Source organism: Brienomyrus brachyistius, unplaced genomic scaffold (genome assembly GCF_023856365.1).
Source record: "Brienomyrus brachyistius isolate T26 unplaced genomic scaffold, BBRACH_0.4 scaffold55, whole genome shotgun sequence".
NCBI lineage: Eukaryota > Metazoa > Chordata > Actinopteri > Osteoglossiformes > Mormyridae > Brienomyrus > Brienomyrus brachyistius.
This window is the reverse complement of record NW_026042330.1, coordinates 122,765-142,553: the sequence shown is the minus strand read 5'-3', so window position 1 is coordinate 142,553 and position 19,789 is coordinate 122,765. Positions and strand designations below refer to the sequence as shown.

The following is a 19,789-nucleotide window of genomic DNA, read 5'->3' as shown; positions in this document are numbered from 1 at the left end:
AACCAGAACAGGATCATACCAATACCAAAATTATAAGTTTATAAATGTTTTTCACTACCCTGATTCATTCAGTTATTTCTGTTTGTTAATTCCACCCCCCAAGCAAATACATAAACAAACAAACAAACAAATATTGAGGGGGGATGTGTCAGAGGTGATAGAATCAGTGGATGAATCTAAAAAAAAAAGTCATGATTTTTTTCTCTCCAAAACATAATGCACAAAAGTTAGGTAAGACATTGACATGTTATGACAGTAGCATGATGCAGAGGAACAAACAGAAGGAAATATCAAACTAAACCTGAGTCAACTAGGACTAATTACACTAAATTAAGTGGAACACACAAAATACCTAAAACCACTTAATAAACAAACAACAAATATTGCATTAGATAAACTATACTGATGCCTGAGAGAAGTTGTTGTGCAAGCTGCAGCAAGTACGTAAGGCACAGGTGCAGAGACACTACATATAGTGCAAACTAATTTAAAAGTATACAGTACACACAATGATTCCTGAAAAATCAAAATACCGTGGAATACTAATGAAATACTTATCAGGATGATGATGATGATGATGATGATGATGATGATGATAGAAATAATAAAGAATTAGTTTAAGGTATTATGCAATTGACATGTACAATTAAAAAAGAAATTGCACCAGACATTTCCTGTGGCAAAGAAGGGTTGCTTTGTGGCATGTCGCCGACAGGATGTCATGGGCAGGAGGGTAGGCAGGCAGGGCAGCACAGGCAGAAGGGCTGGCGGGCAGCCAGAACTGTTTTGCCACTGCAGTTTGTTTTACAGTTTCATCTGCATTTGTTTCCCCAAGGTATAACAGCAGCTAATTTATGAACATGCTGCTTTTCAGAAAAGAAGTTTAATTTCCAGGAGCATGACCAGTGCACACATTTAGTGTTGACGGTTCTTTGTAAAATGGATGTCCTGTACTTTTATTGATCTGTCCGTCCGTCCATCCATCCATCCATCCATCCATTTTCTAACTACTTCTGATGAAGTTCCGGGTTATGGCGAATTGAACGTCTGACTCCGGTCAGCTGAGCAAAGTTGGTAACCTTGGTATTGTGTGTAGGAGATTCGGTATAACTATAATTTCGTTCTCCATTTACATGCCGGAAGTGTCTTTAAGTGTTATGTAGTTTTGCCTGAAACGCAAAAATAAAAGAAAGCAATTAGAGCTAACCAGTTGCTGCTGTAGTGATTGAAGAACTTTTGTCGGAAGTTGGATTCGAACCCACGCCTTACTTCGGAGAACAGAATACACCTTACTTCGGAAGGCTGTTTACGTTGAGTCGGGCGAATGAGACCACTCGGCCATGGGGCAGTTTCCAGTTAAGGCTGGCTCGCTGCGAAGAGTGGGTGAGTCCTAGTGTGCGTTAGAGCGGGGTAGCGATTTCAGTCAGAAATTTCAGGGTAATAGCGGCGAAAAAAATGGATCATATTGCCAATGTTGCTCAGAATCGCAGTAGCCTTCCGATGGTATGCGGTGCGTTGCGGTAGATTACTGTGACAAGAAAGCAAACTTTCATTATTACCATTCTGTTTATATTAAATTACGATCTTCCATATTAATCAAGGGATTGTAAAACTGAGAATATTTCAGCTCCAGTAGTTTATATTAAAGTTGCCCGAGTCACAACATGGTCTTTAAATGGCAAAGACAGACATAAATCAAATGTATATGAGCAGCAACATAACTTAGCATCCGGACCCCCCGCGACCCAATAGGATAAGCGGTTTGGAAAATGGATGGATGGATGGAAATGTGATGTGGTGGCGAAGTCGTGCAGAAGTTTTACAGCTGCACTATCGATTTATCACTTTATTTAGAAATATAAATTCAGTTCTTATCATTTTTAAAAGTTACTTTCTTTCACATTTGAATTTCAAGGTGTCCCTCACAGTGACACTGAAGGGCGGGGCTACGGGGGGCGGAGGTGGGGGACGCGGTCAGAATGGTTAACACTTTGGCTCCTCAAATTTCACCATCCTATGATTCTGCTGCGCGTCCTCGTGACCCAATTTTAATAGTTTTATTAATATATTTTTTTTAAATTTGCGAATACAAAAAATGTCGTCTTTACTGCAAAAAGTCATCCCTTATGTGTAATGTAATGCTTTTTTTTTTACCACTAGATGTCGACATAGACCGTGGAAAGCCGGTCAAAGTAAGTGCGACACTTAGCGGCAATTACAATATTTATTGTTAAATCAATGTAAAAAAAAATTAAATGTAATGACTTGTACTTTTTTATGAATTTGGATCTCTTTAGAGCAAACATATTCAAATGGTTTGCTTTTATAACGCTCCAAGTAACTGCGCAAGCCCCTCAAAGTGCTTTATGCCTCTCGCTTCCCATTCATTTCAATGGGCTTTCCCGACATTTGGGTAATTGTTTATTCCAAAGCCTCGAAAACACTCTGAACTGCAATTTGTCATGCAAAATGCATAATTTGTTGTATAAAATATACTGACTTCTAAAAAACAATTTATTAAAAGAAAATAAAAAGGGCATGCCATTATATATTTGGTTGCTTTTTGCCACCGTTTGACCGTTTTCTGCTCAGTAACTGTGCCTGGTCCTTCCCTGCTGTAAAGCTATTTTTAGTACCTCTTGCTAGCTCACCATTTGGTCACTGACAAAAGATAAAAGAAGCCGACCACCCAGACAGGCAGGCGCCCAGAGTAATTACTGCCATAAAGCTATCACGTGTACGGGGAATGCAAAGAACGAAACTAAATGGATACAAACACCCCAGCCCATTTCAAAACAAAAACATTTCGCTGCTATTTTGCAACATTCTGGATATTTCAGAGCACAATGTTTACCTTCTATGTAAAGAGCTAAATCCCAGATGAAAAGCAAAGTCGCAAAATATTCCTGCATGAGCGCCGAAACCCCCTCCCCCGTTGTTCCCCCCAGTTCAGGAGTGGACGCTTCTGCTCAGAAGCTGCAAGGCTTTTGGCACAGCAGCAGTCGAGCCCAGAGGACCCCCCCCGCGGGAGTGAATGCGTCTTTTCCGGTGCTACATTGCTTTTGCACGGTGAGAGCGTTTGGAAAGGCCCAGCTCGGCGAAAGCGGCAGCCGATCTCTTTACGGACCCGCCCCCGCTGGAGTGAGAGAGTCTTCCACGGTGCTGCAAGGGTTTTGCACGGTGCTAGCGTTTGGAGAGGCCCAGCTCGGCGAAATACTAGGTAAGTTGAATCCTAGGTCCTTAGGACTCTGAGCGTATTCACAGTGGGCTGTCTTTTCGGAGCCTGCTTTTTATTACAAGTTTAGCTGTTTATTACTAGCTATCATTCTTTCATACCTTTAGCCCCATCCCTTCTGCATTGCCATAGCGCTTTGGTTTCATATCTGATTAGTATTTAGTTGTTTTTTTTTTCATGGTAGTTGAATGCAGGCTCCGCTCCTAATCCCATTAAATTTGAATACTGGGTCATTAGGACCCAAAGAGAATCACGGGCGCCATTTTGATGACGTAAACTTTTTTTTTTTCCGCCATTTTGGTATCCTGCCGTCCTGAGATATGCCCCGAAACACACAAAGTCAGCGCGCTGCAACTGAATCCCAACATGTTTAAAAAAAATGCTTCTAAACCGCAAATTAAACTGGGTGACGAGGACCCTGTAAGGTGCCAAAGGAGAGGAGACCTGCACATGTAAAGTCACTCTACCTCTGCTTCCAGCGAGACAAGAGCTCCAGATTCTGTTGAAGATTTCATCTTTTGTTGAACAACTTCTCAAGAATGGCTTCCAAGTTGTAAGTTATGATCAATTTATTATTTCATTTGAATCTGTAGAAATTGTGGATAAACTTGTTCTACTTTACTGACACTGTGCAAAAGTCTCTGACCACTGACTGCTATTGTTAAAACTTAAATTGCATCAATTACAAAACTAAAACAATATTTTGAAGCAACTTAAGTTTAATTAATTAAATTAATTAAAGGCGATTGGCTCAGCTGAGCAGTGCATCAGACAAGCCTCCAACATCCAGTCTCTGTTGAACAGGGTTGTGAAAGCAGATGTAGGTTTTCAGGATATATTTAATCTTTGTGATCACATTGCTGAAACTCAAGATGGCATTGGCAACCATCGCTTCAATTTAATTTCACTTGTCTTGCTTTCACAAGTTGAGAGAAGACCATGTGGCAAAAGTACATACTCTCCAACTACAGACCAGCAGTTTGAGGAAGAAACTGTGTAAAATAGTACTGTTATAAGGATACTAAATACTAGACACAGAGCCTCTGTCTTCCCACCCCCACGTCACAGGAAAGACACAGCTTCTGTACTGACACCAGTATATATTGCAGTTCATTGGCTATAGTTCTTGACAAATATATACAAGATGCCTGTGTGTATAGACCTGCCCTGTCTATAGTTATTTTTCCAAAAAGGAGGTAACTGGATGTTCATCTTTCATATTACCGTAAATGTAAAAAAAATAATAAAGTATTTTCCTTGTCTGGAAAATGTATTGTGTACAGTTCATTGTCTATAGTTCTCTACAAGTCTATACAAATGCCCGTTGCTTTGGATAAAGGCGTCTGCTAAATGCTTAAATGCAGTAACGGTCCTAGCTGATGAGGCGCCCTAGGCGAGCATCAGCGCCGGCACCCCCCCCCCCCCAGGTGTAGGGAAACTATAGCGGAACTAATGTTGCGTTTGGGTTTAGGTCTGGTCAGTTTTGCTGGTAACATTTTCGTTTTGCTCAGTTATAAGTGCAGCATTTGTTATGCGGCTGAGAAAGTGTTTTAAGTTATAACGTCAATATTCATGGATATTGGAGTTATTGTATGAGCTGCAGTCATAAGTTAATGGCGTGAGCAAGCTGTAGCCTATTTAGGTTTGTGTTTGGTTATTTTTAGGAAAATGCCTGTGTTTTTACTGATTCATTTTTTGATGTATGTGCTTTATTTTATCTAGTTCTCACGGCATGCTCGACCGGATAGATATGTGAATAAATGCCCGTGATCAGAGATCAACTTGTGTTCGTTATTGAGGGAGGTTACAAGGGGGGCGGCTCATAGGAAAGTTACGTATCATCATCATCATCATCATCATTATTATTATTATTACTTAATAGGCTTTGCTAAGCAGGTAAATTCATGTGGGCTTGTTTTCATATTAAGACGCATTAATACCAACTAGCTTTAAGAATAGTGGAATGTTACACTTTTTTCTTCCTCCGTTTGTGGCACCCCCTGGATGAATGGCGCCCTTAGCATTTGCCTATATTGCCAATGCCACGGGCCGGCCTGCATAAATGCATGAGTGGTAACGCAATGGGGCTTATCATGGAGATTACCAGGGTCTTTCAGCTAACATTGCTGGCCTTTTTTGTTGTGTTTTGTATTTGCATTGTTCTGCATGTAGTAGGAGAGTAGTGTATGTTTATTTCGAATGGAAGAATGAAAAAATACCTATATGTGCATTACATTTTGAACATAAAAGTAGGCTGTGTTAAGAAAACCCGCTTCTCTGTCGATTTACTCGTGGCTCGGTCGTAAATACATGTCTGACATTTATAATGAACCAAGACAATAAAAATCGCTTCTCAAATTTGCCCATTTATGGTTCTTTATTTCTGAATGCCAGCTTGTCCCTGATAGACGTTCATTCATTTAAAAGGAGCTCTACCCCGTCCCAAGATGGCGGCTCTGTTGACGCATTCGCTCCCATAGACGGCTGTATTCAACGCGACAACCAGTGCTGCTGCCTTCTGCAGGTTGGCGAAGATGCGAAGGGAAACCGAGCATCAGATGAAGGTCCACTTGTTCTACCAGCAGCTCCTGAGGTATGGTGCTACTGTAGAGTAGCTGTTAGCCATCCATCACTCTCCATGTGCTCATCTACATCTCCATCCACTTCAGCGAATCTGTGTGGGGGCCACTGGACCTGCTCAGTCTGGTGGCAGCAAGCGTCTCGAACCCATCTGACACAATCTTCTGGAAGGCAGCCCTCTTGTTGCCAAGTGATCATGAAAGAGATGCCAGTGTTGCTAACCAGTAAGTGGGGGAACTGGGTGTCGTTCGGGGAGGGATTGGGTGTTAGTTGGGTTTAGAGGTCCTGGAGCTTACATTTGTGCCCCCCTCCCATCTCTGATGCAGGATTTTGACAGAATGGCTGGAGTCCAAATTCGGTAACTCGGAGAAGCAAGAACACAGGGAGATGGTCCCCAACGGACACATGCAAACCTTGAGCATCAGCAGCGGCCTGCGGAGCGTGGGGGAGCGCATGCACACAGTGCACGTGTGTGTGAAGGTGTGGCAGATAGGGGGGAACTTGCCGATGAATATCGACAGGCTTCATGCCCCTGTGTTGCATGTTCTGTCATTAATGTTAGTCTAGCATAGCTTAACATAGCCTAGCATAGTCTGGCACTATGTGATATTAGCAGGTCCTGTGGTAACACAGATGTTTGCGAAGGGTGCAAGTGCAGGAAGTGAGGCCATGTTTCTCACTGTGGGTCAGGTGGCCCGCGGGCCCCTCAGCGAGGAAGGCCAGTTGGCATTGGAGAAGCGGAAGGGGCTGATGGGCATGGGCGCCCTGCTGATGCTGCTGCCCTCGGCAGTCAGTCCCGGGGCTGATGAGGAAGACGGGGACATCTTCCTGTTATCCGCCCTGCTGCAACTCCGGCAGATCCAGCAGGCTAATGCCTGGCCACAGGCCCTTCCTCTGGTGGTGGTGGTCCCAGGGCAGGCTGGGCACAGGGCCAGCGATGAACGGCTAGAGGAAGGTGTGACACTAACCGTGTCTATGACAACAGGTGTCGCGTGGGATTCGCTTACTTTACTTATAGCATTTCTCTTGAGGCTATGTTTACGTATGCAGAGCTAATACAGTTGGTTTGTTCCTCCTGTCTGACCATCGGTTTCCTTTCCCTGTAAGACCTGATGCTTCAGACACTCATTGAGGAAGGTTTGATTTCAGAGTACATGTTCGTCCATATCCCCGAGACCACGAACGAACCCCAAGGATCCGAGCAGGTGAGTGTGCATGTTGTCGCTGGCCTCGGTAAGATTGAACCATCCCATTGACCATCACCCCCGTCTCCCCGCAGATCCGCCATGCCGTCAGGTGGCTCGCTGCCCGCTCCACGGCACCAGCCCGGCTCGTCTCGCAGACGTTGGTGCAGGTTGTGGAGGCCGGGCTCTGCCGCGAGTTTGCTGGTAGGCTTCACCGTGATCGGAGGGACCGTGACATGGCGGGACTGCCCTCCCAGGGCCCTGCACCCGTCATCGGCCTCTACAACACTGTCCTGGCTTTCTTGGCTGGCCTTGTGTCGTCCCCGAGTCTGGCTGGCCTCTCCTGGCCCGTGGCAGAGTTCTCGGTGCCAGGGGGTGGTGACTGCCTACCACATCTGCTCTGGAACTCGGCTGAGCACCTGGAGTGGCTCCAGGGGGCAGTCCTGAGCCTGCGGCTGCCCGACTGGCCGCTGCCAGCCGTGGGGGGTATGTCCATGCCTCAGATTCGGAATTCGGACTTCTTGCTAAGTGGCTGCTTCTTAGTCTGTTTCCTTAAATTTCTGCTGCTGCCACCGCTCCCCCCACCCAGCTCCTTGGAGCCAGCTGGTTGCCTCCATCTTCCAGTACGTATCTCAAATCCCATGGTCCCGCCACAGCCAGCCACTCCTTATGTCCCAGTTGGAGAACCTTTTGGAGAGGCTGCGTCAGGACTGTGTGGGCCGAGGTGGGGGGCCGGACAAGGAGCCCACTTTCTGGGAGGTGCCCTGGGACGAAATTGTCATGCTCTGTGTAGAGCACCAACTCCGGGACTGGAACCCTCCTGGGTGCCCCGTGAGTGAAGGTGAGGAGGGTGGGGTGGGTCTGACGTTTGGGGGGGCCTACTGGGGATGCCATGCAGGTGTGAACCTATCCCACCATCTTCAGATGTCATCAGTGACGACGGAGAAATCTCGGTGTATTTCCTGAGCGATGGGCTGCAGGGCTTCATACCGCCGTCCTGCTGGGTGGATGCCGTAAAGCAGACGCACAGGGACAAGCAGCAGGGGAAGGCAGGGTAAGAGCCAGCCAGCCGTGTAAATCTAACACATTCCAGATAGACTGTTAACAGTGACCTGCAGATTTAATGAATATTATTTACTATTAAATGGAAGAAGAGGGAAAGCCATCAGCTTCCAGTCTTGCTCATATCCCCAAGAGTGGTGTACAATACTGGCTTCTTATCCAAAGTCTCTGCCATTGCAGGTGTCACCAGAGCATGTGGCCTCATCCTCGACTGGCCAGGCCACGTCTTCAACAGAAGCTGTTTCACAGCATGGTTGAGGACCCTGAGTCCGGATCCGGTGTTGCCCCTGTTTTGGATGCTGCCTCCAGCCCCCAGGACCTCCTGGCTCGCATTGAGGAGGAGAAAGAACAGAGCCGCAGGTCTGACAGAGAACAGACATGCTACACACGTGTACTCTCTCATGTGAGTTGTGGCATAAACATTGAGCCATTTCCTGTTTGACTTGGATCTGCAGGTTCGAGGACCAGCTGCGTACCTGGCTTGACGTCGAGTCCCTGGGCCCTTCCTCTTCCTCCTCACCACTTTTCTTGCCTTCTTCGTTACTGTCTGTACCGGAGATCGTAGTGCCCTCCCCAAAGATGGCTGCCCCACCTGCACTTGCCCTGGTATTGACCCTGTGCCTACACAGGTGCTCACATTTTAAGACCCCAAGTACCCTGTGCTCATCAGTTGAGACTGTTTCTGTGCCCATTTTTGTAGCAGAAGGAGCGCAGTGTCCGCAGTGACCAGGCTAGGGGAGCTGCCAGTTTGTATATTTCCGCAGATGTGACACAGGCGCGGATATAATCTCCCAGGCCGAAGGACGCCGAAATCTACCGCGCTGTAAGAACTCTGTTTCGACTTTTGAAGGCCGTATTTTTGGGCTTTTTACACAATGAATCCGTCTGGGCTTTTCGGCAGAACACAAGGCGGAGCGTTTCAGTCTCCGCGCGCCCCGACCTCGGGGCTCTTTTCCTTCAGCCAGCAGAACGCCCCTTTCGTGCAGCCGCCTGCCCTCGGCCAGGGCACCGGCCAGACCTCGCTCTTCAGTACATCGTCTGCCTTCGGCCAGACCGGATCCCTTTTCGGGCAGCCTGGCGGGACGGCGTCTGGACAGGCCCCGACCTTCGGCATGCCCGGTTCTGGGAGTCAGACCCCGTCGTTTGTACAGAGCGACACCAGGTTCGGCCCGCCGCCCTCCTTCGGGCAGCCGGCCGGGGTCGGTCAGAGCTCTGTCTTTAACCAGAACTCGGCTTTTCCCCAGACCTCTGCCTTCGGACAGACCGGCGGATTTGCTCAGCACACACCCGGCTTCGGCGGCTCTAACGCTATCTCCGCCTCCTCTGTTCCCCCCTCCTCGGGGTCTAGTCAACCACTGAGATTCGGACAGTTGTCCACAGGGTCTTCTTCGGTATTCTCCCCTGGAAGCGTTCAGGGCCGCGGATTTAGCACCTCAGAGTTCAGCTTCAAGCCGTCAGACGCAGCTGTGTTCAAACCTATTTATAGCGCCAGTCCTGAACCGGCTGTGTCCCAGGCTGTGTCCGAGTCTTTTGGTTCCAGCCCATCCAGCACCACCGCTACCAGTATGGACAGCAGTGGGCCTGCTCCTGCTGCCTCTGAGTTCCTTTCTGGAGCATTAGGTTTTAGCTTCTCACAGCCCATCGCAGTGTCCAGCAGCATCCTCCCCACCAAAGATGCACATCCCAGCACCACCCAGGAGTTCAGCTTCTCGAAACCAGCAGCACCCTCCGTTGGTGCTGGCAGTGGCCTGGGTGGGGGGACCTCCCAGGCCGCCTCTGTCTCCAGGTACTCTGCCTCTAGCCTCCATGAGCCCCGGCCACTGTTTGGTGCTGTCAGCTTTGGTCCGCTAAAACCCAAGACTGACGCTGGGGTTGTGTCTGGTGAGGTCCGTGGGGGGGGGCGGTGAGGGGGAGAATGCAGGGGAGGCAGCGGCTAAGGGTACCAAGCGGAAGGAGGAGATGGTGGAGCATTTATCAGAGGAGCCCCAAGTTGGTGCTGACTCCGCCCCCAGGCACCCTCCCAAGAGGCCCCTGGTCCGGGGCCGGGGGCCTGTCAGCAGCATCTTTCGCAGTGCCTTGACCAGCATCCTGAAGACACCGGCCCTACAGACCCGGCGAGAGCCGAAGAGGAGTGAGGAGCCACAGCCAGACTGGGGGGAGGCGGAGCACCAGGGTTCGATGGCACCGACCACCAGCCACTCACCCTCAACGCCGCCAAGGTCACAGGCCCCAACCCGGGAGGTCCTTGAGAGGGCGGAGGAGTTGGGTGAGTACTCCCAGGAAGAAGCACATTGGGTTCGAAGCCAAGTATAGTCTGAAAAACTGAACTCTGTGACACTTGCCACAGATCCCGAAACTGAGGCAGCATCAACAGTGAGACGTGCCCGCCGCCTGGACAGCACAGACAGCCTGGGGGGGATGTCACCCTCCGAAGCCATGGTGCTCCAATGCAAGAACATTCCAGCCAGTCTTAACAGCAAGGACATCCTGGGGGAACATTTCCGCCAGTTCGGACGTGTGCAGCGGATCTTCTGCAGGCCCCAGAAGAACCTGGCCATAGTGCACTTCCACGACCATGTGAGCAATGGCTTTGCACACCTTTGGGGGGGGGGCTTGGTCGCTGTACTCATTAGGCTGTGCTCTCGTCCATGATCTCCCGGGCTTTCCTCACTGACTTTTGGTATCTTTCAGGCTTCTGCTGCCAAAGCCAAGAAGAAGGGCAAACTGCTGCGCAGGCATTAGCTCACCATCTTCTGGCAGAGGAAGAAGCAGAGTGAGTGACTATTACGGTGCTCTCTATCTGTGCATCGAGCCAAGGCCAGGGCGGGGTCTTTGTGACTCGTTGCAGCCTTTCATTCCCATGTCAGCTGTTTCGATGAACTGGTTCTGTGTGTCTCTTAGGTCCAGGAGAGAAGGGCCAAAGGCCTCCAGATGACCCTGATCCTCAGAGCCAGGCAGGAGGCTTTGAGTCAGCCCCTGTCTGCAAAGCCCTCTCCAAATCCACCTCCGGCTGGTCCTCCAGCTCATCCCTATCCAGAGGGTAATCTTGTCTTTAAATCATTCTCTTACCGTAAGAGTAAATAACTCAATTTTACAATAAGATGGCCGGGTCTTTATTAAATTAAGTTAGGGAAGAAAATCACCTTTTTGAAACCCAATGCAAGTTCTTTAAAAAAAAAAAAAAAAATCTGGATCACTCTGGTTTTTTATTATGTATACATTTTGTTTGTTTTTTTTCCAAGCAGCTTGAGTTATGTTAGGTCATCTGGTAATGAAACTCTTTACCTCAGGCTCGGATTCGTGACATTAAAGTCAAACTGAGTTCTTTGGCTGCTATGCCCCCTACTGGCCAGGTGTTCAAAGGAGCCCAGGTTTTGCCAGCTTTTAGAAGCTCTTCAGCCTTTGGTCTGTCCCTCTCAGGTCACCAGCCAAGAAACCCCTGGCGACAAAGGCCCTGCAGTTTGAGAGTGAGCCGCAGATGGAGCCCAGCCCAGACGGCCTCGAATCCGAACATCTAGCCAGCAGCCTCCCCTCTCCCCTCTTCCACCTGATTGGCCAGGTAGCTGAAACCGCAGAGGAGAAGTATCGTCTGCTAGAGCAGCGGGACAAGATCCTGCGACAGGGTAGGTCCCCCTAGGGTCACGTTGCTGAGCCACCCCCCCCTCCCACCCCAAAGTGAATCGCCAGCTGACACGGTCTCCTCTGGCACAGCTCGGCCCAAGAGGACCGACCTGGATCTGTCCAAGGTGTTTGTGGGTACGTGTCCTGACATGTGTCCGGAGAAGGAGCGTTACATGAGGGAGACCCGGAACCAACTGAGCTCTTTTGAGGTCATCCCCAACACGGAGAAGGTATCACCACCCCTGCCCCTCTTTCCTAATGCTTCCCCCTCCCCGCCATGAATTGACAGACCACAGGCTGCAAATCACCCTCTGCACCCCACGCAGGTGGACCACACTGCTGCCATTAAGGAGTACAGCAGGTCCTCTGCTGACCAGGAGGAGCCCCTCCCCCATGAACTGCGGCCCCTTACTGTGCTGAACATGACCATGAACTACCTGGTTACCCAGGTCATGGACCAGGGTGAGGACAACTACCGTGACTGGTATGACTTTGTGTGGAACCGCACACGAGGTATCCGGAAGGTGAGCAACATTAGTCCGTGTCTCATTATTCCTGTGCCCTGCGGGCCTCGCCCTGATCCTTTTTCTGGGCCATCTGCAGGATATCACTCAGCAGCACCTGTGCGACCCGCTTACGGTGTCCCTTATTGAAAAGTGCGCCCGCTTCCACATCCACTGCGCACACCACCTGTGCCAGGAGCCCATGATGTCCTTTGATGCTAAGATCAACAATGAAAACCTGACCAAATGCCTGCAGAGCCTCAAGGAGATGTACCAGGACCTGGCCAGCAAGAACATCTACTGCCCTCATGAGGCAGAGTTTCGGCAGTACAGCGTGCTCCTGAAGCTCAATGATGGAGACATCCTCCGGTGGGTGGCTGGCCGGCAGTCGGTGTCCCGTGTCACCGTGGCACCTCTCCAGCTGACATTTCATTCCCTCCCTACCTGCAGGGAGGTGCAGCAATTCCGGGCGGAGCTCCGAAACTCTCCGGAGGTGAAGTTTGCCGTCCAGGCCTTTGCCGCTGTCAACAGCAACAACTTCGTGAGGTTCTTCAAGCTGGTCAAGGTGGCCTCGTATCTGGCTGGTTGCATCTTGCACCGCTACTTCGACCAGGTGGGGGAGCCGTTGCTCCGCTCCCTACATCCTCATCAGCCCCAATACCTCACTTACCTGGACCGCTCTGGTGCCCCCTACAGGTGCGCCGTGAGGCTCTGCGGGCCCTGAATGTGGCCTACAGCTCCCGTGGTTCCACCACATTCCCGGTCGAAGACCTGGTCCGGATGCTCATGTTCCAGAATGCCGGCGAGGCTTCGGACCTCGCGCTGCAGTATGGGCTCGCGGTCGATGCAGGGTAAGGCTGGGCTGTGCTTCGTTGTCCCTTTTGTGTTGGGGGCAGGGTGGCTTATCTCTGATGGGGGTGCTAATCTATGATGGGTGGTATATTTTATTGAAGCTCTGCCCTCCCCCTAGCATGGTGGAGCTAAGCCGGACAGCGTACCAGGAGCCTGAGATCCAGCCACGTCCAAAGCGCTCTGTGGCCATCGCAAGGAAGCGGGAGGTGCTGGTGGGCCAAGTGGTCAACGGCGCGCCACTGCCCAACCCACCCCAACACACACCCGTCAACAGCTTTGACAGCCGCAACAAGTACCGTGGGGATGGGCAGCCAGCGGAGGCAGGCAGTGTGCCCAGGGCTGGTGCGTCTGCACTCCACCTTCCGCTAACTGTTACGCTTCGTCCACCTTCTGGCCTCTGATTGTAATTTTGTCATTTTTCCTGCCCACGCTGTAGCAGCCTCCCCTCAGAGGCCCCCCATTGAGCTGGATGCGCGGGCCCTCCAGCACCGATCCAAGATGCCGAGCGACCCAGCGGAGTCAGCTGGCCTCCCTGGTAGAGAGGAGAGTGGAGCACTTGGGGCATCTCCGTCGGAGGCACCACCAGTCGCCCCACCTACGCCTCCCCCACCGGAGCCCGTTTACACAGAGCAGGTGATAGATTGCTCATTGCTGCGTGTCAACCCAGTAGCAGTGTGTTGGTATTGCCATAGTAATGACAAATAACCCCCCCCCCCTTGCAGGACATCGCCACGGAGGTAGAGGCCATGCTGGAGGAGGTAGTGCAGGCCGAGGTGGCTGACGTGGCTGCCACCGAAGCCGAGTACATCTCTGCTGCACTCAGGTAGGAGCGTGAGCCAGATAGGGAGCAGTGGCCTCTAGAGGGTTGTCACACTCAACCAACACCAGTTTGGTGATGTGGATGGGTTGTTGCAGCATGTGCAACGGCCAGGTGGAGGCAGTGCTGAGTGAGGTGGTGGAGCAGATGCTGCGGGAGGTTTCTGCTGCCGAGATCCAGGCAGAGAGGGAGCATATCGCTGAGGAGAAGCGCAGGATGGAGGAAGCCAGGTAGGCCTCACCTGTCTGGGCTGGGGAGGAGGGGTGGGTGCATTTTGAGGGGATGTGCCATCTGATGGGCCTGTCTCTGTCAGGAGAAAGCAGGAACACGAGGAGCTCCTGGCCCGGCTCAGCAAGACACTGTGTGCCGAGATCACACAGGAGGTGCTGCGCGACTGCATCGTGGAGACTGCCTCAACAGAGATCAGGTACTGGTGAGCCAAGGGGGATCAGAGGTCATAGAGAGTGTTCAGATAACTGTATATAGGCTGAACGCATGCCCCTTCGTGCCAGGCGTGCCCAAGAAGAGCAGGCAGAATGTGTGGCTCGCAGCTCACAAGACGTGTGTGAGGTACTGCTGGAGGAGACGCTGTGTGGTGAGCTCACCCTGCTGGCCCAAGACGTCCTGGAAGCAGAGCTTCTGAGTATACGCAGGTTCATCAAAAGGTAAGGGGCAGTGGTAAGGGGACCAGATATTTTGCCCACATGCTCGCCGACAACCGGGCTTCACCCTGTGCATGTGTTGCAGGTGGCGTGATGTGGTGGCCGTGCGCAGGCAGCTGAAGCGACAGATGCGTGATTTTCCTGCTGCCCCTGGCTGTGTGGACCCCCGCTTCAGGCTGCAGGCCTTGGCCCCCAGTGCCCCCCCCTCACCCTGCCTGGACAGGCTGGCCCGGGGCGTGGTCAACCTGGGGCACGCTGGGGACCTCTCTGTTTCCTGCACCAGGTACATCTCTCTCACAGCATAATAATGCTGACCTAATATTCATAATAGAGGTGCACCGATCCCACTTTTTCAGTGCCAATATAATCCTGATACCTGAACATAAGGTATTGGCTGATTATGAGTATGATCCAGTACCAAAGCTCTTTTTTTTTTTTTTTCAAGCTAGTAAATACAAATGGAAAAGAAGTTTTAATTAGCCCACAAGAAACATACATAAGATACTGTTCCACCTCTTTTGTGCATCTTGTATTGAGCATTTTTGAGACATTTTGCAGTTGTTTGAATATCTTCACAAGTACACCCAAGTGGCATGCGTCACTTTTCACTGTGATAGCAGCACCTCGTGTATCAAGCTATAGCGAGTGCGCAAAACAGCCCAAGCTGGCTTCCAAATCCATCGCTTTTTTTCATATTACTTGCATTGCCTTAATTGAGTGCACTATTAGTGGGATTTTCCACTGAATGTTACTTTGTTTTTACAAAGATCGCAAATCGCTGTGCTACTGGTTGTTTCAAGCATAAAATTCTTCCAGGTTTTAGACATGTTAGTTTGCTTCGCAAGCATGCAAGTTGCATTTGCTACCATCACCTGATCCTTCCACTACAAAGGACATGCACATGACGTCATAGCAGGGGAAGTCACTGCACTCACACACACTGAGTGTCAAAAAACCGAGGAAGCGTTAACGTTCAGCTTGAATGCCACAAAAAATAAAAAAGGGGGGAAAGCTGTTGTGCGATTTGATTGTACCACTCAGTATAAGAAGAAATAGACTGGCAATAACTAAATAATTATTGAACATGGATCGGTCACATGTGGCCGATGTCCGATCCGTCTGATTAGGTATCTTGAATATTGGATCGGGGCACCTCTGCTGAATTAGACAGTACTTCCCAAAATGACTTCCGTCCTGTCCGTTTATTTTGCTGGCCATTGATTTGCTGTAGTGTTAAGTGTACCGATGCTGACACTCTGCTGCCTTCTGCAGGTTGGCGAAGATGCGAAGGGAAACCGAGCATCAGATGAAGGTTCACTTGTTCTACCAGCAGCTCCTGAGGTATGGTGCTACTGTAGAGTAGCTGTTAGCCATCCATCACTCTCCATGTGCTCATCTACATCTCCATCCACTTCAGCGAATCTGTGTGGGGGCCACTGGACCTGCTCAGTCTGGTGGCAGCAAGCGTCTCGAACCCATCTGACACAATCTTCTGGAAGGCAGCCCTCTTGTTGCCAAGTGATCATGAAAGAGATGCCAGTGTTGCTAACCAGTAAGTGGGGGAACTGGGTGTCGTTCGGGGAGGGATTGGGTGTTAGTTGGGTTTAGAGGTCCTGGAGCTTACATTTGTGCCCCCCTCCCATCTCTGATGCAGGATTTTGACAGAATGGCTGGAGTCCAAATTCGGTAACTCGGAGAAGCAAGAACACAGGGAGATGGTCCCCAACGGACACATGCAAACCTTGAGCATCAGCAGCGGCCTGCGGAGCGTGGGGGAGCGCATGCACACAGTGCACGTGTGTGTGAAGGTGTGGCAGATAGGGGGGAACTTGCCGATGAATATCGACAGGCTTCATGCCCCTGTGTTGCATGTTCTGTCATTAATGTTAGTCTAGCATAGCTTAACATAGCCTAGCATAGTCTGGCACTATGTGATATTAGCAGGTCCTGTGGTAACACAGATGTTTGCGAAGGGTGCAAGTGCAGGAAGTGAGGCCATGTTTCTCACTGTGGGTCAGGTGGCCCGCGGGCCCCTCAGCGAGGAAGGCCAGTTGGCATTGGAGAAGCGGAAGGGGCTGATGGGCATGGGCGCCCTGCTGATGCTGCTGCCCTCGGCAGTCAGTCCCGGGGCTGATGAGGAAGACGGGGACATCTTCCTGTTATCCGCCCTGCTGCAACTCCGGCAGATCCAGCAGGCTAATGCCTGGCCACAGGCCCTTCCTCTGGTGGTGGTGGTCCCAGGGCAGGCTGGGCACAGGGCCAGCGATGAACGGCTAGAGGAAGGTGTGACACTAACCGTGTCTATGACAACAGGTGTCGCGTGGGATTCGCTTACTTTACTTATAGCATTTCTCTTGAGGCTATGTTTACGTATGCAGAGCTAATACAGTTGGTTTGTTCCTCCTGTCTGACCATCGGTTTCCTTTCCCTGTAAGACCTGATGCTTCAGACACTCATTGAGGAAGGTTTGATTTCAGAGTACATGTTCGTCCATATCCCCGAGACCACGAACGAACCCCAAGGATCCGAGCAGGTGAGTGTGCATGTTGTCGCTGGCCTCGGTAAGATTGAACCATCCCATTGACCATCACCCCCGTCTCCCCGCAGATCCGCCATGCCGTCAGGTGGCTCGCTGCCCGCTCCACGGCACCAGCCCGGCTCGTCTCGCAGACGTTGGTGCAGGTTGTGGAGGCCGGGCTCTGCCGCGAGTTTGCTGGTAGGCTTCACCGTGATCGGAGGGACCGTGACATGGCGGGACTGCCCTCCCAGGGCCCTGCACCCGTCATCGGCCTCTACAACACTGTCCTGGCTTTCTTGGCTGGCCTTGTCGTCCCCGAGTCTGGCTGGCCTCTCCTGGCCCGTGGCAGAGTTCTCGGTGCCAGGGGGTGGTGACTGCCTACCACATCTGCTCTGGAACTCGGCTGAGCACCTGGAGTGGCTCCAGGGGGCAGTCCTGAGCCTGCGGCTGCCCGACTGGCCGCTGCCAGCCGTGGGGGGTATGTCCATGCCTCAGATTCGGAATTCGGACTTCTTGCTAAGTGGCTGCTTCTTAGTCTGTTTCCTTAAATTTCTGCTGCTGCCACCGCTCCCCCCCACCCAGCTCCTTGGAGCCAGCTGGTTGCCTCCATCTTCCAGTACGTATCTCAAATCCCATGGTCCCGCCACAGCCAGCCACTCCTTATGTCCCAGTTGGAGAACCTTTTGGAGAGGCTGCGTCAGGACTGTGTGGGCCGAGGTGGGGGGCCGGACAAGGAGCCCACTTTCTGGGAGGTGCCCTGGGACGAAATTGTCATGCTCTGTGTAGAGCACCAACTCCGGGACTGGAACCCTCCTGGGTGCCCCGTGAGTGAAGGTGAGGGGGGTGGGGTGGGTCTGACGTTTGGGGGGGCCTACTGGGGATGCCATGCAGGTGTGAACCTATCCCACCATCTTCAGATGTCATCAGTGACGACGGAGAAATCTCGGTGTATTTCCTGAGCGATGGGCTGCAGGGCTTCATACCGCCGTCCTGCTGGGTGGATGCCGTAAAGCAGACGCACAGGGACAAGCAGCAGGGGAAGGCAGGGTAAGAGCCAGCCAGCCATGTAAATCTAACACATTCCAGATAGACTGTTAACAGTGACCTGCAGATTTAATGAATATTATTTACTATTAAATGGAAGAAGAGGGAAAGCCATCAGCTTCCAGTCTTGCTCATATCCCCAAGAGTGGTGTACAATACTGGCTTCTTATCCAAAGTCTCTGCCATTGCAGGTGTCACCAGAGCATGTGGCCTCATCCTCGACTGGCCAGGCCACGTCTTCAACAGAAGCTGTTTCACAGCATGGTTGAGGACCCTGAGTCCGGATCCGGTGTTGCCCCTGTTTTGGATGCTGCCTCCAGCCCCCAGGACCTCCTGGCTCGCATTGAGGAGGAGAAAGAACAGAGCCGCAGGTCTGACAGAGAACAGACATGCTACACACGTGTACTCTCTCATGTGAGTTGTGGCATAAACATTGAGCCATTTCCTGTTTGACTTGGATCTGCAGGTTCGAGGACCAGCTGCGTACCTGGCTTGACGTCGAGTCCCTGGGCCCTTCCTCTTCCTCCTCACCACTTTTCTTGCCTTCTTCGTTACTGTCTGTACCGGAGATCGTAGTGCCCTCCCCAAAGATGGCTGCCCCACCTGCACTTGCCCTGGTATTGACCCTGTGCCTACACAGGTGCTCACATTTTAAGACCCCAAGTACCCTGTGCTCATCAGTTGAGACTGTTTCTGTGCCCATTTTTGTAGCAGAAGGAGCGCAGTGTCCGCAGTGACCAGGCCAGGGGAGCTGCCAGTTTGTATATTTCCGCAGATGTGACACAGGCGCGGATATAATCTCCCAGGCCGAAGGACGCCGAAATCTACCGCGCTGTAAGAACTCTGTTTCGACTTTTGAAGGCCGTATTTTTGGGCTTTTTACACAATGAATCCGTCTGGGCTTTTCGGCAGAACACAAGGCGGAGCGTTTCAGTCTCCGCGCGCCCCGACCTCGGGGCTCTTTTCCTTCGGCCAGCAGAACGCCCCTTTGTGCAGCCGCCTGCCCTCGGCCAGGGCACCGGCCAGACCTCGCTCTTCAGTACATCGTCTGCCTTCGGCCAGACCGGATCCCTTTTCGGGCAGCCTGGCGGGACGGCGTCTGGACAGGCCCCGACCTTCGGCATGCCCGGTTCTGGGAGTCAGACCCCGTCGTTTGTACAGAGCGACACCAGGTTCGGCCCGCCGCCCTCCTTCGGGCAGCCGGCCGGGGTCGGTCAGAGCTCTGTCTTTAACCAGAACTCGGCTTTTCCCCAGACCTCTGCCTTCGGACAGACCGGCGGATTTGCTCAGCACACACCCGGCTTCGGCGGCTCTAACGCTATCTCCACCTCCTCTGTTCCCCCCTCCTCGGGGTCTAGTCAACCACTGAGATTCGGACAGTTGTCCACAGGGTCTTCTTCGGTATTCTCCCCTGGAAGCGTTCAGGGCCGCGGATTTAGCACCTCAGAGTTCAGCTTCAAGCCGTCAGACGCAGCTGTGTTCAAACCTATTTATAGCGCCAGTCCTGAACCGGCTGTGTCCCAGGCTGTGTCCGAGTTTTTTGGTTCCAGCCCATCCAGCACCACCGCTACCAGTATGGACAGCAGTGGGCCTGCTCCTGCTGCCTCTGAGTTCCTTTCTGGAGCATTAGGTTTTAGCTTCTCACAGCCCATCGCAGTGTCCAGCAGCATCCTCCCCACCAAAGATGCACATCCCAGCACCACCCAGGAGT

At 51.6% G+C, this 19,789-nt stretch overlaps 3 protein-coding genes across 3 annotated transcripts in view; 2 read left to right on the top strand and 1 right to left on the bottom strand.

The window, feature by feature from the left end:
- LOC125724130 (uncharacterized) overlaps positions 1 to 19,789 on the bottom strand; it is a 170,890-nt gene that overhangs the window by 74,580 nt on the left and 76,521 nt on the right. The window lies entirely within an intron of this gene.
- Positions 5,753 to 18,056, top strand: LOC125724127 (germinal-center associated nuclear protein-like). Its single transcript, XM_049001090.1, has 8 exons — positions 5,753 to 5,828; positions 15,934 to 16,068; positions 16,171 to 16,324; positions 16,535 to 16,799; positions 16,952 to 17,049; positions 17,124 to 17,512; positions 17,617 to 17,868; positions 17,952 to 18,056. Exons 1-6 carry the CDS (start codon positions 5,770 to 5,772, stop codon positions 17,406 to 17,408), a joined length of 996 nt encoding a protein of 331 aa, XP_048857047.1. The 5' UTR covers positions 5,753 to 5,769; the 3' UTR covers positions 17,409 to 17,512; positions 17,617 to 17,868; positions 17,952 to 18,056.
- LOC125724128 (germinal-center associated nuclear protein-like) lies at positions 7,598 to 9,954 on the top strand. Its single transcript, XM_049001091.1, has 5 exons — positions 7,598 to 7,840; positions 7,924 to 8,053; positions 8,242 to 8,421; positions 8,517 to 8,667; positions 8,762 to 9,954. Exons 1-5 carry the CDS (start codon positions 7,669 to 7,671, stop codon positions 8,846 to 8,848), a joined length of 720 nt encoding a protein of 239 aa, XP_048857048.1. The 5' UTR covers positions 7,598 to 7,668; the 3' UTR covers positions 8,849 to 9,954.

What these genes read in the sequence shown, in the direction of transcription:
- LOC125724127 (XM_049001090.1), top strand. Translation starts at nt 5,770, where the DNA reads ATGCGAAGGGAAACCGAGCATCAGATGAAGGTCCACTTGTTCTACCAG. An exon ending in TTCTACCAGCAGCTCCTGAG is followed by an intron (nt 5,829 to 15,933) that starts GTATGGTGCTAC and finishes CATCCACTTCAG; the next exon opens with CGAATCTGTGTGGGGGCCAC. An exon ending in CGATGAACGGCTAGAGGAAG is followed by an intron (nt 16,800 to 16,951) that starts GTGTGACACTAA and finishes TTTCCCTGTAAG; the next exon opens with ACCTGATGCTTCAGACACTC.
- LOC125724128 (XM_049001091.1), top strand. Translation starts at nt 7,669, where the DNA reads ATGTCCCAGTTGGAGAACCTTTTGGAGAGGCTGCGTCAGGACTGTGTG. An exon ending in TGGGTGCCCCGTGAGTGAAG is followed by an intron (nt 7,841 to 7,923) that starts GTGAGGAGGGTG and finishes CACCATCTTCAG; the next exon opens with ATGTCATCAGTGACGACGGA. An exon ending in AAGCAGCAGGGGAAGGCAGG is followed by an intron (nt 8,054 to 8,241) that starts GTAAGAGCCAGC and finishes CTGCCATTGCAG; the next exon opens with GTGTCACCAGAGCATGTGGC.